The sequence below is a fragment of the Camellia sinensis genome, chromosome 1, assembly GCF_055761805.1.
Source record: "Camellia sinensis isolate YWXY chromosome 1, ASM5576180v1, whole genome shotgun sequence".
Lineage (NCBI taxonomy): Eukaryota > Viridiplantae > Streptophyta > Magnoliopsida > Ericales > Theaceae > Camellia > Camellia sinensis.
This window is the reverse complement of record NC_138961.1, coordinates 219,831,458-219,847,016: the sequence shown is the minus strand read 5'-3', so window position 1 is coordinate 219,847,016 and position 15,559 is coordinate 219,831,458. Positions and strand designations below refer to the sequence as shown.

Sequence of the window (15,559 nt, the reverse complement as noted above, 5' to 3'; positions counted from 1 at the left end):
CATCCATTCTGAAACCGTGTGTGGTTTCTATCCCATGTGGTGACTTAATTACAACACCAATTCCAATCAGATATTTGGCCTTTGACTCGTCGAACCACATGTGCCATGGCTTAACATTGATCATACCAAGATCCATTATCTCCTGGCTTTCCATTTGACATGAATGATCTGCCAAAAAGTTAGTCAAAACTTGTCATTTCACTGCTTTTTGAGGGGACATATTCTAGATGAAACTCTGACAAGGCCAATATCCATTTGCCAATTCTTCCTCTTAACATTGGTCTAGATAACATATACTTAACCAAGTCTGTGGTTGCAATTACCAAAACAACATTAGGCAAAAAATAATATCTTAATTTCATTGCTGTAATGTACAATGCAAGGCACAGTTTTTCTATAGTTGAGTATTTACATTCACAAGAATTTAAAAACTTACTAAGGTAATAAATTACTTGTTCTTTGCCTTTTTCATTGTCCTGGGCTAGGAAAGCTCCCAGTGAATCTTCTGCTGCAGTAATGTATAACTTCAATAGTTTGTCACTCTTTGGTGGCATCATCATTGGAGGCTTGGCCAAGTTCGATCTAATTCCTTCGAAAGCAGTTTAATGCTCTGCTGTCCATACAAACTCCTCTTCATCTTTCAACCTTAATAAAGAGGAAAATACTTTAGTTTTCCCTGCAATGTTAGAAATAAATCTTCAAAGAAAATTAACCTGTTTAAGGAATTTTTGTACTTCTTTCTTAGTTGATGGAGGCTTGGCCTCAATGATGGCTTTGGCTTTATTCTGATCAATCTGTATTCCCTTCTTGTGTACTACATAGCCCAAGAAGTTTCCAACTGATACGCTAAAAGCACATTTGAGAGGATTAAGCTTCAACTTGAACTTTCTCATTTTTTTGAAAGCTGCTTCCAAGTGAACCAAATATTCCTCCATAAACTGAGATTTTACTACAATGTCATCAATTGAACACTCTAAATACCCTCCAATGAGATCATGAAAGATAGTGCTCATTGCCCTTTTGTATGTAGCCCCAGCATTCTTTAGGCCAAATGGCATTTTAACTCATTCGAATGTACCAATGTTCCCAGGACATCTGAATGCTACCTTATGGACATTCTCATTTGCAATGTAGATTTGGTTGTAACCAGAATGCCCATCCATCATAGATAAAATCTTGTGCCCTGCTGAACTATCACCCAATAAGTCTACTATAGACATTGGGTACTCATCTTTTAGAGTTGCTGAATTTAGGTTTCTAAAATCGATGCATATCCTCATTTTACTATTTTTTTTAACCACAGACACAATATTGGATATCTGACTGTTCTAATAAAGCCTCCCTTAAGGAGCTTAAGAATTTCCTCAATGACCTTCAGAATCACTTCAGTACTCATCCTTCTTGGCTTCTGCTTATATGGCTTGAAATTAGGTTTCATAGGGAGCCTATGTTCCACTAATGACCTATCCAATCCTGGTAGTTCATTATAAGACCATGCAAAACAATCTTTATATCTTTTTAAGACTATCAATAAATGGTCCCTTTCAAGAGCACTTAGCCAAGCACTAATGTAAATGGGTTGCTATGCAGAACCTTTCCCTAAATTAACTCTTTCTACGGGGTCTTGTATTTGAGAACTCTCACTAATGCTTCTCTTTTGATTTCTTCTGCCCTCGAAACAATTTCTTTGCTTTGTTCTGCCTCCACTTTCTCTGATTCAACATCTTTGCCTTCTTCCTCATAAACAAATTTTATCCTTAAGGCTTCTTGTTCCTATATTTCCTAGACTTTTGTTTCGATGTCCAATGCAAAGTATTTATCAAAGGTCAAAGGCTTGACCTGCTGTTATTCCTGTTTACAGCCAACTACCATGGCTTCCTTCTCTTGTTCTTGAACTTTTTGGACTATTGATTTTAAGTCCAATGTTAAAAACTTGACTAAAGCCAAGGGTCTGACTTCTTGGCTTTCATCTTCGTGCCTACAACCAGGCATCATTATTATTTTTGATGACGAATTCTTTATCAGCACTCTCTTGTACTAAGTGCTTCAGGTGTGCTACTTCCTCATCAACTGTCACTTCAGTTGAACCATCAGGTTTTCTCAATATACTGAGTGGTATCACTCCTTCAATATACAACTTGGCTTCTGCAAAGTCAGCACATGCAACAAAAGGTTGAGGGTCTGCATTGATCTCCTCTGTCTCTCCATTGCATAAGGCCATCATTATCTTCTGATGTAGAGAAGAAGGCACACATTTGTTGGTGTGAATCTAATCCCTGCCAAGTAAAGCATTATACTTGGCATTACTATCAATAACAAAGAATGCCGTTATGCAATCTCTGGTTCCCACACTTAGGTTGATGGGAAAAATACCCTGAGCCATCTGCTTATCCCCAGCAAAACCAGCAATGGTTGTGCTGGTTAGGATTAATCTGGGGTTCCTTTTTCCCAGTTTCTTCAAAGAAGATTTCGGAAGCAGGTTCACTTCTGCCCCATTATCCATCAATACCCTATTCCTTTGTATCCAATCAAAAAAAAATCTTGATATACAAGGGCTTAACATGCTGTGTCATGGATGTTGTAGGATACTCAAAAGGATATGAGAGATTAATACTCACTTCTTCACTCTTGTCCTCAGTTTCCATTGGTGTGGTCACTTTAGATTCATCTTGAACCATGCTAACCTGTGAATCTTCACTAGAAACTAGAATAGGATCAATCTCTTGATCTTCTTGGTTTCCATCTTCAGCCTGGAACTCCTGTGGTAGTATATGCACCATATTCACTGACATTTGAGGAAATGAGTCAAACTGAACTACTGGTTGCACTTGCTTCTTTTCCAAGCTAACTTGTTCAGTTATTTCAAAAGCATCTTCCATATTGCATTCTGGCACTTCAGTATCAGTGACTTCCTTCAAATGGTCTATTCCTGCTGGTTTTTCGACCAAAAATGTCTGTTCAGTCATGAAGGCTTCAAACATCTCCTCATCAACCATTTCTTTCTTTTGGCCTAGATCAACTTCTCCTTCTGTCTCACTGTCGCTTTCCATCAAGGCCTTTTCAAGACCTGCTAAGTTGGATCTTTCCTTGGCTTTTAATTCAGAGTAAACTTTAGCCAACTACTCTTTGCTGAAACTTCTTTTGTTCTGAGGAGTCAATTTTGGACTATAATCTAATTTTGGACTTTTTTTTTCCCCTCTATCTAGCCTTTTGGCTGGGCCAATAAAGAACTCTCTCCACTTTTCTTCAGATCCTTTTGGTACTGAGTGTACCTTCGCTGAATCTTCTTCCTTTGAGACCTAGAAATTACTAGAACCATATTTGGTTCCTTTGTTTTTGGGTGCTTCAGTAACACCTAATTATTTGGAGCCACCAAGGAAGGTTTAACCATTCTACCCTGGTCTCCAACAACACTTCTCTGGGTAGGCATTTCCTTAGGCTCGTTCTGCATGACAAACCAATCTAGAACCCCAGGTACCCATGAACTCACTAGTTCAATTGCTGAACTAGCCCTTTCTACCTTCGAAGCCAGCTTCGCAACTACTTGGCCCTGATCTCCTGTCTTGAGCTTAATTCAGGCCTTCTATCATGGTGGTTACCTTTCATCTTGTTTGAGGCTGATCTAGGAGGTCAATCTCTAGCTCTGATAGCCTCCTCTCAAGATGATTGCCCTTCATCCTGTAGTAGTTAGGTGGTCTGAACTCATGGAGAGGTCTCTTACCTTTGGAGTGCACTCTAGCAGCTAGTGTTCCAACCAAGAATGGCTATTGTCTGGGACCAGTTGGGTATGGCCTCTGATTGTAAGTACTGGTTGGTTTAGGGCGTCTATGCACATCTTTGTAATACTGTTTTCCATCATTTGGGAGACCTTTCAACCATTTGTAACTTAACCTTCATTTGGGATACATCATTTGCATAACAGCTACCTCTAGAGAGTTATCATCCAACGCCTCCTCACTAGAGTCCTCATTTTGGTCTGCAAAGCTTTGTCCATCTGTTGATGAACTTCTGATATCTTTCTTAAAAATAGTCTGACTGGCAATATGCATCTGCACATTAATCTCCTCCAATTCCTTCAAATATACGTTTTGGAAGTCAAACACACCAACATTGGCTGTAACTTTCCCAATCTCTGGGAATGGGTTAGTGTCAATCCCCATAGCTTTCTCTGCTCTGGCTGGGAACTTTAAACTCTCATTTCGAATATGTTCTTGGATCTTGTCTCAAAAAACAATACAATTTTTAGTTGAGTGGGACCAAGAATTGTGCCATTTACAATATATTTTTCCTTTAAGTCTTCGGGAGAAGGAATTTTAATTCCTTTTGGTAACTTTAGGAAATTTGCTACAAGTAAATAATCAAAAATGTCATTTGCCTTTGTTAAATCGAAAGAGTATTTCCTATGAAGGTCTTTCTTTTTAAACTATTGGTCTATTGTAATATCCTTATGAATTAACGCCTCACAGGTCATAGGCTCTTTCTCTACGATCTTTGTTGCATCAATCTTGTAATCAGGGTCTCTATAATAAGTCTTATATGATGCATTACTTTGATCTTGTGCTTCTTCAAGTAATAATTCATATCTAGACACCTTATAGGTTAATTCCACTAAGTCTCGAAACTCAGTTGAGTAGAACTTCTTTTGAAGCCTAAACTCTAAACCATTTTGAGCCAATCTCACAAATTCAAACTCTGGCAGAATGACCCTACACTTGTTTTGTGCTCTTTTGAATCTGGTAATACTGAACAACCTTCTCATCAAGCCTTTGACTCAACCTTGCCAAGTCTGCCATGAAAACTTCTGGCTCCGTTTGGAAGAATTGGGCATGAAATGCCTCCTCCATTTGCTATCAAGTTTGGCTAGAGCTAGGTGTAAGGTTAATATACCATACAAAAGCTGTCATAATTAGAGAATTTGGAAAAAGTCTTAACTTCATGTAATCATTATTGGTAAATTCACCACATTGGGCTGCGAACCTAGCAATGTGTTCTACCGTTGACTGGCTTTCATTCCCATAAAAAAGAGCAAAATCTGGTATTCTAAACCCCCTTGGGTATTTATGCACCTTATCCACCCATTCTGGGTATGGCTTCTTATACACAGGAGTTTAAACCCCCCGAGCTATAGATCCACACATTTCTCTGACAATATTAGCAATTTGATCTCTAAGAACAATATTTTGTGCTTGTTGGACTACCACTGGAGGAACAAAGACAAGATTAGGTGGATACCCTTGTGCTTGAGGTCCTCTTGGTCCATAGGGAGGTATATTTGGGGCTGGCTGTCCCTATGGTATTGGTTGCTGTTGAGGATATAGTTGACCTCCCTGAGCCTGTCCTGCAAAAGGACTTGCGAAAAGTGCTGTAATAGGAGGAACATGTGTTGTTTCTCTCCCAGTCACAGGAAATCCTTCCAACCCCCCAGGTGTGAATTTGAACAAGGGATCAGTGAACCCCCTTGTGCCAGGTACGGCTTCGAACATGGGATTTGGAAACATTCTCATGCCATTTTCTTGTGTTGGCCCACATCTACCAATTTGTATAGCTTCGCTGTTAGGTAATGAGATATTTTGATTTACCATAGGCCTCGAAAGAGGCTCATACCAAGACTGAGGTATAAGTGATAGTCTTTCATTATTTTGATTACTAATCTAACCATTAATATGTCTAGTACTTTGCATAGGCTGTTTATCTTTAACCAATCTTTGCTGAGGAATATTTGAATTTTCTTCCATATGCTTTGTGTTAGCTGGTTAATGGAATTCATCTAATCCATAAAGGATATTGCCCATCTTTCTATTGTGTTCATTAACTGCTGTCCCATGGCATCTACCAGGCCTCTCCATAGATTCGTTGGCTGAGTAGATGGAACAGTGGATGGTCCAATTCCATGGCCTCATCCAATATTTTGAACATGTGTTGCATGTTTTGAATTACTTCTGATGAGATAGGTGCTTCCATAGGATGTGTTATCACATTATTCTCTAGATCAGGTACATTTACCTCTCTTTCCACATCTTCTTCAGATGTTCATTTTCTCCTTATCTCCTTCAATTAATAATCCCACTAGGCATGCCAAAAATATATGTTGGCTTTTTTAGCTTTCGAAGGTTAATATTGTAATTTTAAGCATACCAGTAAAGATCAATCAGTCCTTACAAAAGTTTAATTGCCAACCAATTATTAGACGATTGTGTTTTAGTTCTCTCAGCCTTAATGAAGAGGGCTTTTACTGGTGGCTTGTTTAGGAGAATTCAGTAAATAAGAATTAAGTGAAGAATAATTTCAGAATTTCATTAGATAAAATGAAAAACTTATAATGATCTGACCCAGTCTCGTAGAGGTTTACAGCAACAAGCTATTTGAAACTACTCCTATGGATGAAGTGCAATGCAGAAATTTGAAGTACAGAAATGTAAAAAAACTGGAAGGAAAAACAAAGTAAATAAAACTGATTTTTTTATCTGAGTCTAGATCCTCCACTCTGGGGTTTTTACTGCTATTTGTACTTCTCAATGATAACCGTCGAAGTGGGTTTCTAACCACCGAAATGTCCTCCCATGATTGCTGAACCTGCTCTCTCACAGTCAGTACCACTACGCCACATTTGCAATTAAGCTTCCCTCCTGATTTTGAATTCGAACTTTGTGAGTAACCATTAGGTCACATCACCTTATATCCCTCGATTGTTCCAGTGCTACGCAGATCCATCAATGCAGGCTGACACGTATCTAACTTTGATTAGCAACTTGTATTAACTCCCTAAATTGCCCCCTTCATGCCACGTGTTGAATTGTTATTGGCTTTTACAATTTATACAGCCAACAGAAGTATATTGCTTTCTTTGCTGGGAGTGTGAAGTATATTTGCGTGGTTTGGCAAAAGCTTTTTTTTTTAATTTATTATTATTACTTTTTTGGCTAAAATTTATAAAATGATAAAATAGATTAAAATATTTAATAAAACAAAATATCATATCAAGTTCATAATTATTTCAGCTTTTCTCTTACAAATATCACATTTAACTATAAAAAATCAAACTTTTTTTTAAATAAAAATATTTTAGCCTAGTAAAATAGACAAAAACTAAAATAGCCAACTTCCCTAACGAAACCCTTGTTTAAGTGGTGTCTTTAGTAATTGTATAACGAGAAATGATAAAAAAATCACAATTTTAACTCACAAAATAATACACATAAAAAAGTTGAATCCTAAATTATTGAGTGTATAACAAATTAAAATTAATATTTATAATCCTAATTATATTTTACTCGCTTATAGTTTTAGCCCAAGATACTTTTTCCCCCTATTTTAATTATATTTTAAATTATAATTAATATTACATTTTTAATTATTTATTATAATTTATAACATGTTAATCTAATTTTAATTTAATTATATTTTAGATCAATTTTTAATTATGATTTATTTTATATTTTTATTTAATTATATTTTAAATCATCCTTAATTATATTTTGTATTTTATATCCATTTTTAATTTATTTAATTTTAATTAACATATTAATCTAATTTTAGATTTGGAGTAAAATTATATTTTTGTTGTATTACTTTTATTTTATTTTTTTTAGAAAACCAAACTTACTCTAAAAAGTGGTGTGTGTCATACATCTTCTATTAGTTTGGATGGAAAAACTCAGAGTGACAGTTTATTCCAAAATCACGAAGGAGTTTTTTGGTTATATTTTAACCATTCATGGGTAAAGTACTCTGATTCCAAACCACAATGGGATAAAATGAATTTTTTTCTTTTAAAAAAAGAAGAAGAAGAATTTCAAACATTTTCCATGTAAAAAAGTATAATATTGTACATGAATTATCTATTATTTCTTAACAATTTAATGCATTAATATTGTTATTTCTCGCTATGTTATTGATTGAGAATGACCCTTTTTGCTAATATTTATAATTCAATTTACTTAACTTATTGTTTAAAAATAGGAAAATTTACCTAGAAATCCCATATGGGAGGATGTTGATCCATTTAGTCATAGGAGTTTTTCTTAGGAATCAATTAATCATTTTTGTTTTTGAAAATTGCATTTATTTGATTTGATACTATTTAAGTTTAAGTGCCCTTTTGTAGTTTATATTTCCAATTTTGTGATTTGTTTTTTTTTTAAGATGAGAATGGAAATATGAGATGTGGAAGATTCTTTTTGGGGATTGCTAGCTGAGGTGTTAGTTGCCGAACGTGGAAATCTATATTCATGTTAGTATGATTTTTTGGTGTTATATTGGTTTACAATGTTATGTTTGAAAAAAGTAAACTAATGAGTTTTTGTATGTTATATTAATTGAAGTATTACGTTTGAAAAAAATACATTAAGTAGTTTTTTAGTGTGTTAAATTAGAGTGTTAAGTTTTTAAAATGTTACGTTTGAAAAAAAATATTAATGAGCTTTTGTGTATTACATTGATTGGAGTATTACGTTTAGAAAAATATATTAACAAGTTTTTTTTGAATATTACATTTGAGAAAAATACACTAAGAACTTTTTTAGTGTATTACATCAGAGTATTACATTTTTGGAGTGTCACGTTTGGGAAAAGTACATTATGGAGTTTTTCTTTGAATGTTACGTTGTTACATTTGAAAAAATTACGTTAAAGAGTTTTTTTAAAATGTTACGTTTAGTAATTTCAATATTATGAGAAAACTCTCATTTGTCTCTCAATACATAACACACACGCGTCTATACTTGGCTGTTTATCTAATTCACACTAGAATGAGACTTTTGGGTCCATAAGAAAAAGAAGAAAGAAAAAAAAAAAAGAGAGGACCAAACAGTTTATAAAATCACTATTTGAAATTTATTGGTACTTCACCCTTAAAAATATTATTAATAGTATTTGATTGTAATTTTAAATTATAATTTGTTAATTATTTTAACTTATTTGATAAACAATTTCGAAATTTTCTTAAGCAATATTTTTTTTTTTTACTTATTTATTTTTTATTTTATGAAAACCATGACACTTAACTATTGTTTGGGAACTTGACAATTTTAGTTGGCTTTAATTATTTTTTGATTATTTTATGAGATGAAAAAAAATTGTGTTTCAGATGATTTTTTTATTTTTTATTTTTAGTTGGATAGATAGTTATGAGAAAAAAATAATTGATTGATGTATAGCATATGACATTTTGAGCTTATTTGAATACGCTACTTATTGGCTTATTGATTTATTTGGATCATATCATATTTTTATTTTTTTATATGTCTTTTCGTCATAACAAAAAAAATCAATATATAAGTCATCCCAAAACAACCCTAATGGGCTATTTTAATATTTTTTTAATCTTTATTAATTATTTTAGCTAAAATAGATCATCCCAAATACATTGTATATCCAATAATAATAATTTTGTACTTGTTTAAAACCCTGAAATAGGTATAAATGATTTTTTTACTATCTCTTTTACTTTAATTATAATTTTTTAAGAATATTTTAGATATTTACACAATAAAAATCATATAACAACTTATTTAGTAATAATTAGGGATTTTTTGTGAAAAGCCCCTTCTATGGGGCTTTTTTTATGTGAAGGACACGTAATAAAATAATGGTCTCAAAAGTCCCTCAAATTAAAAAAATATGATGAAAAGACTAAAATACCTTTTTATATAATCTGAAACCCTCGTTGAATCATTTCTCTCCACGTTATTGGCATCCTCTCTCTTCCATTTATTTTCTCTCTTTCTAAACCCTAAACCCTTTATCTTTATCTTCGATCCATCTCACAAAATCGAAACCTTGAAATCCATCTCATAAACGTGATTCAAATCGTGATCCTTGAAGAAGACTAAGTAGAGGAAAATAATCAAGTAACTTCAAATAGCTTCCAGGTATTTATTTTTTTGAAATTGCCTTCTTGAAATTAGTTGAGATTCTTTTTTTGCTTTGTTTTAGATTGTTTGAAATTTGTGAGAAATGATTATTGTTGTCTCTTCAATCTTCAAAAATTTCCAAAAATGATAAAAAAAAAAAAAAGAAATGTCAATCTCCGTGTGTCCTTTTTTGTGATGATCTTTATGTATGTATATATATGTTTGTGAAAACCGTTTAAATAGCATTTTTTTTTAGGGGGGGGGATTTTGTTTGTTTAATTTTTTTTAGAGCTGATTCCTTCACTCATCTCTGATTTTTTATTTATGGGTTTTGCTTTATCAAGGCACTCTAGGTGTTTGTTGAAAGTCCAAAAAGAAATAGAAAGCCAGTTTGTAGTAAAAAAAATGGGCAGAGTAACCATGCCATTCTAGATTTTGAGAACATTTCATACTTACAAATCCAGAGGGTCTTTGATTCTAATTAATAATTAAGTATTGATTACTTTTTTCATCCTCTGATTTCACATTGTGTTTGTGAACAATCTATTTCAATTTTTTTATCAGAGAAGAGAAAAAGGAGAGGAAAACTATAGAGTGTGTTTTGTGTTTTCTCTCCTCCAAGAAGTTATTGGTTGGTCTGGGATACTATCACATGGTGTCTAAATAGTGTTGTGATTAATGGTATTGTGATTGATAGAGAGGATGGGGTTTACGAATTTGTATTGAGTTTGAGTGATTGAAAAATTTACTGTTTCATTGTAATGTTTGTGAGAAAGGAAGAGAGTTACAAAAAAGTTTGCAAACTTGTTTCCGTGAAAGATAGTCCATAACAACGCCCAATATCGTAAGTATTTCATGCTACTACATGCTTGAATTGGTAGTTTTTAAATTTGGGAAAATTTAACAAGATTTTGATTTCTATTAACAGTGTAGATTGCAAAATTATTGTATGTTATATTATGTGTCAAATCATGATAGATGAGCCCATTGCAAAATATATGGAAGAGAATAAAATTAACAATTTCCAAGCATCAATAGTGCATTAATTTTTGAATGATTCTCTAAAAGCATGGAGTAGGGAATAGTTCGACCTCAAAAGAAAAATAGCCAAGTAATAAGATCTCAAGGACGATGATGTGGACGACTTTTGATAACTATTTTTTTTGTGTATCTGATGTGAATGATGAATGTAATTTTACTTTTTTGTAAATGAAAAAATGCTGAAAGAGTAATTGTAAGTGAAAGAATGCTAAAAGAGTAACAATGATACAAGTTATAATTATTATGGATTAGGATGGAATATTGTTATAGAACGTTGTTATGGATAGAATACAATTATACAATTTATATTTTGTGTCTCTTGATAATATATGTAGTTGTGGTGTTATATTATTTTTGCACAAAGATTGCATTATGAGCAATAAGAACTTTATGTATTGTTGTAAATTTTGGTGTAGGTTGAAAATGTTTTCCTATAGGACTCACATATTTTAAAGTAAAATTTTACTTTCAGTTCAGAAAACAAAGCAGAAACTTGCATAGACAAACATTCAACAACACAGTAAAATTTGACTTTCAATTCAGAGTAAATTCTACTCTGAAATATAGTAAAATTTTACTCTCATTCAGAATAAAATTTTACTTTCATGTTAAGAAAAGTAATGTTTACTATTTTTTAAACTAGAATTTTTCTCTGCAATAAGAGTAAAATTTTACTCTCAATTCAGAAAACAAAGACTAACATTCAACAACATCATAAAATTTTACTTTCAATTTAGAGTAAATTTTACTCTGAAATAAAGTAAAATTTTACTTTCATGTTAAGAAAACTAATGTTTATATACTATCTTTATACTAGAATTTCACTCCTATTAAACAAACTCTAACATAGTAAAATTTTACTTTCAATTCAGAATAAATTTTACTCTGAAATAATAAAATTTTACTCTGAATGGGAGTAAAATTTCACTTTCATGTTAAGCAAAGTAATGTTTACTATCTTTTAGACTATAAGTTTACTCAAAACTTTCATATTAACAAACTCCATTATAAGTTCCTTTATATGAAACTAATCCAACTACATAAAAAAATATATATATACATTAAAATGTCAAATTCAACCACAAAGCAAATCATAAACTTGGATAGACAACCATTTAATAACATATTAAAAATGTCTTTTATTGAACACACAGCAGTAACTCGACACTTGTCATTCTTTACCTACACAAACTCAAATCCTATCTCAATGGCATATTTACATAATGCAGTCCGAAAATCATTTGCACTTCCAACAAATCTTTGACCTACATAAGTAATTTCATTCACCCATCCAAAAGACAGCAAAAGTCTTTTTTTCATGGCGACAAAACGTATGAAGTAAATCTATTTCATCATCAGTAATGTTAAATCTACTTGCATAACAACATAAGAGCTGCAACCATTTTTCAAATCTGCAATCAATTGACAATAAAAATTTACCGTTAATCAAAGTAAAATTTTATTGTTACTACGAGTCCAAAAAAAGTCACAAAAACACAGAATACCAGAGTAAAATTTTAGTATTATTCTATTAAATAAAAACAGAGCACATAATACAAGAATAAAATTTTACTCTCATTTTATCAAAGAAAAACAGAGCACATAGTACCAGAGTAAAATTTTACTTTCAAACAAAAAGCAGAGCACATAAAACCAGAATAAAATTTTACTCCCAAACAAAAACAGAGCATATAGTACCAGAGTAAAATTTTACTTTCAAACAAAAAGCAGAGCACATAAAACCAGAATAAAATTTTACTCCCAAACAAAAACAGAGCACATACTACTAGAGTAAAATTTTATTCTTTTTCTATCAAACAGAAACAACTAATCAATAACTGATAAAAAAAAAAACTAATCAACAAATTATCAAACTCGAACAATAATCAAATATATGATCGAAGGAAAACTTCTAAAACTTGATCAACACTCTCAATCTTGATAAAACTCTCAAAATTCGGTACAAATTTGTACATATTTGAAATATAGAGCTCTTATTGATACATATTTCGAGATTGTCGGAGAACACGTGATCAAAGCAAATTTGGTGAATTTGGTGAGATCGTCGGCATCAAATCATCTATTGTTGATCGATAGCGAAATCTTCAGATTTCGAGATTGAGTTTTTGTGATATCTTCACTAATTAGATTTTTAAATATATGAGATCGTGTATATATAGATAAGATTTTTAAATATAATATATATATATATACATGAAAGCGTAGTATTATTCATAAATAGAGAAAAATTATGATATGCTCCTTCTAAACTACTCTCCTCTTTTGGGGGAACTCTTTAAAACTATTTGTTAAGTCATCTTTTATCCTATTTGTTAAAGGTTGGTTTGGGGTGTCTTAAAAAAGTATATTTTTTGTCTTTTTACGAAAAGATGTGCAGAAAAGTAGAGAGGTGATGTGATGAAAAAAAGATAAAAAGATAAAAAGATGAATTATATAGTAGATCTCAAACTAGACCTAAGTCATCTTAATAATTTGTCAAATTATGTGGTGTTTTAAAAAGTTAATATAAAATTAACCTTTTAACTTTTTAATCTATTTTATTTTTTTATAAATAAAAAATATAAAAATTAATATAATTAAAAAGTTTTTTTAAAAAAAAAATTCTTTCCAAAACACCCTATGTAAAAAAAATTGTTGCCAAAAAAACATACATCATCGCAATAATAATTTGCCGGTGGATGCAGCTAAAAGTTGAGCAAAGTGTGGGCCAATTTATTGATGAGTCCACAGCTGTGATGTGAAAACCCTCTCTCTCTCCCCCTCTCTCTCTCTCTCTCTCTCTCTCTCTCAAACACAACACGTGAAACTCTGCTCCCCCACCTTCTTTCCACACAGTTACACTACTCCAATCCAACCATTACTCTCTCTCTCTCCAGAAGTACACAGAAACAACTGAGGGAGTGAGGACAGGACTATCTCTCTACCCAACAGATTGTAGAGCCAAAAACAATTCTCTCTCTCTCCCCCCCCCCTCTCTCTCTCTCTACACTTGTTCTCCTGATATGACATCCATGGCGGCAAGGCTCCTCACTCTGTGCCTCTTCCTCATGTGCGGCACACATGTTCGATCTGAGGTCGATGAGACCAGCACCGGCATTCAGCTCACGACGGAGGCGCTCGGTTGGCCGTCTTCCGCCATGTCACTCTACGACGACGGCAACTTGGGAGTCGACGATGAAGGAGACGTAGAGGGTGAAATGGGTCGAAGGTCACTGTTCTGGAGGACAATGAGGTACTACTACATTTCGTACGGTGCTCTCTCAGCCAATAGAATCCCATGCCCCCCTCGCTCTGGTAGGTCTTACTACACCCACAACTGTTACGAGGCCAGAGGCCCTGTTCATCCTTACACTAGAGGTTGCTCTGCTATCACTCGCTGCAGAAGATAAAACAAAATATTTATAAATTAGCAAATAAAAAATTAAGACACTTGGAGCTTGGTCAATTATTATTAGTAAGTGTGTGTTTTTATCTTAGTCGTTGTGTTGTTTTATTGGTTAATTTTTATTTTTTTGAGTTGGGTTTTTGGGGATTTTTGAGATGTTATATGGATTTGTTAAGCTATCAATCATCCTTGTATGTATGTTGTTGCTATTGTTTATGTACTCTTTCGGCATGTTTATGTAATCTCTAAACCCATGATTGCAATGTGCTTGAATTAGGAGGTGATTAAAACCCTATCGTAATGAGTGAGTTACATGATGTAATAATGATATGATAGTTTGAAGATCCTCCTGAATCTGTGTGGGGGATTGTTCTTCTTTGTTTAGACTTTAATAGTGGTTAATTACTTGATTAATTGTTGCACCTCTAGACCTTACTACTGAGCGAGTTCTCTGTTGGTGCTTATATTTAGAGAAGATTACCTCTGTTTGTGCAATTGTCAATGTTTTAAAAAGTTAATAAAAAGTGATTTTTTTTGCTTTTTTATTCAAGTTTTTGGTTTTTTTTTTAAATAAATGATTTGAGAAGTTGGTAAAAAGTTATTTTTAACTTTTTTTAATTAATATTTATTTATGATGTCAAATCATAATAAAATGACTAAATTATTCTCTTTCAATTTAAAATATTTATAACGTCATCCATGTAACATATTTTGATTCATAAGGGATATAATTGTAATTTCATCAATAATTGAAAATCAACTTTTTAAATGCCTTTAAATAAAAAAATAAAAAATAAAAATATAACTTTTAACTGGTACTACAAACGCACAACCGTCATTAAAAGTGAAGTAGCCAAAGATGCCATCGTTTGTCCATGAAGAACTTAAATTGCTCTAAATCCTGCCAACTACCCTCCAGCAACTCGCATTTATCCCAAGGATAATATAGTATAAATTGCCTGAACTGTCAAGCCTTTAAGGCCATGTTAGATCTACTCCTAGATAAAAGGATCTCTAGCAGATTACTTAAATTGTTTTAAAATATTATTAAAAAAATTATTTTTTATTTAAAAAATTACTTTTCATCTATCTCTTTTAATAAACTCCTTATTTTTTTTAAAAAATAATATTTTTAATTATTATGAAAGCAAAGCACCTGCATTAAATCACTTTTATTAAAAAAATATTTTTAATTATTATGAAGGTAAAGCAAAGCAACAGCACATGCAAACAACAAAGCAGAGCGGTGGACCGGAAGTGT

At 32.5% G+C, this 15,559-nt stretch overlaps 1 protein-coding gene across 1 annotated transcript; it reads left to right on the top strand.

The window, feature by feature from the left end:
* Positions 1-13,924: 13,924 nt before the first annotated feature.
* Positions 13,925-14,302, top strand: RALFL34 (ralf-like 34). The gene has a single exon (XM_028200678.2). It carries the CDS (start codon positions 13,925-13,927, stop codon positions 14,300-14,302), a length of 378 nt encoding a protein of 125 aa, XP_028056479.2.
* Positions 14,303-15,559: the final 1,257 nt, after the last annotated feature.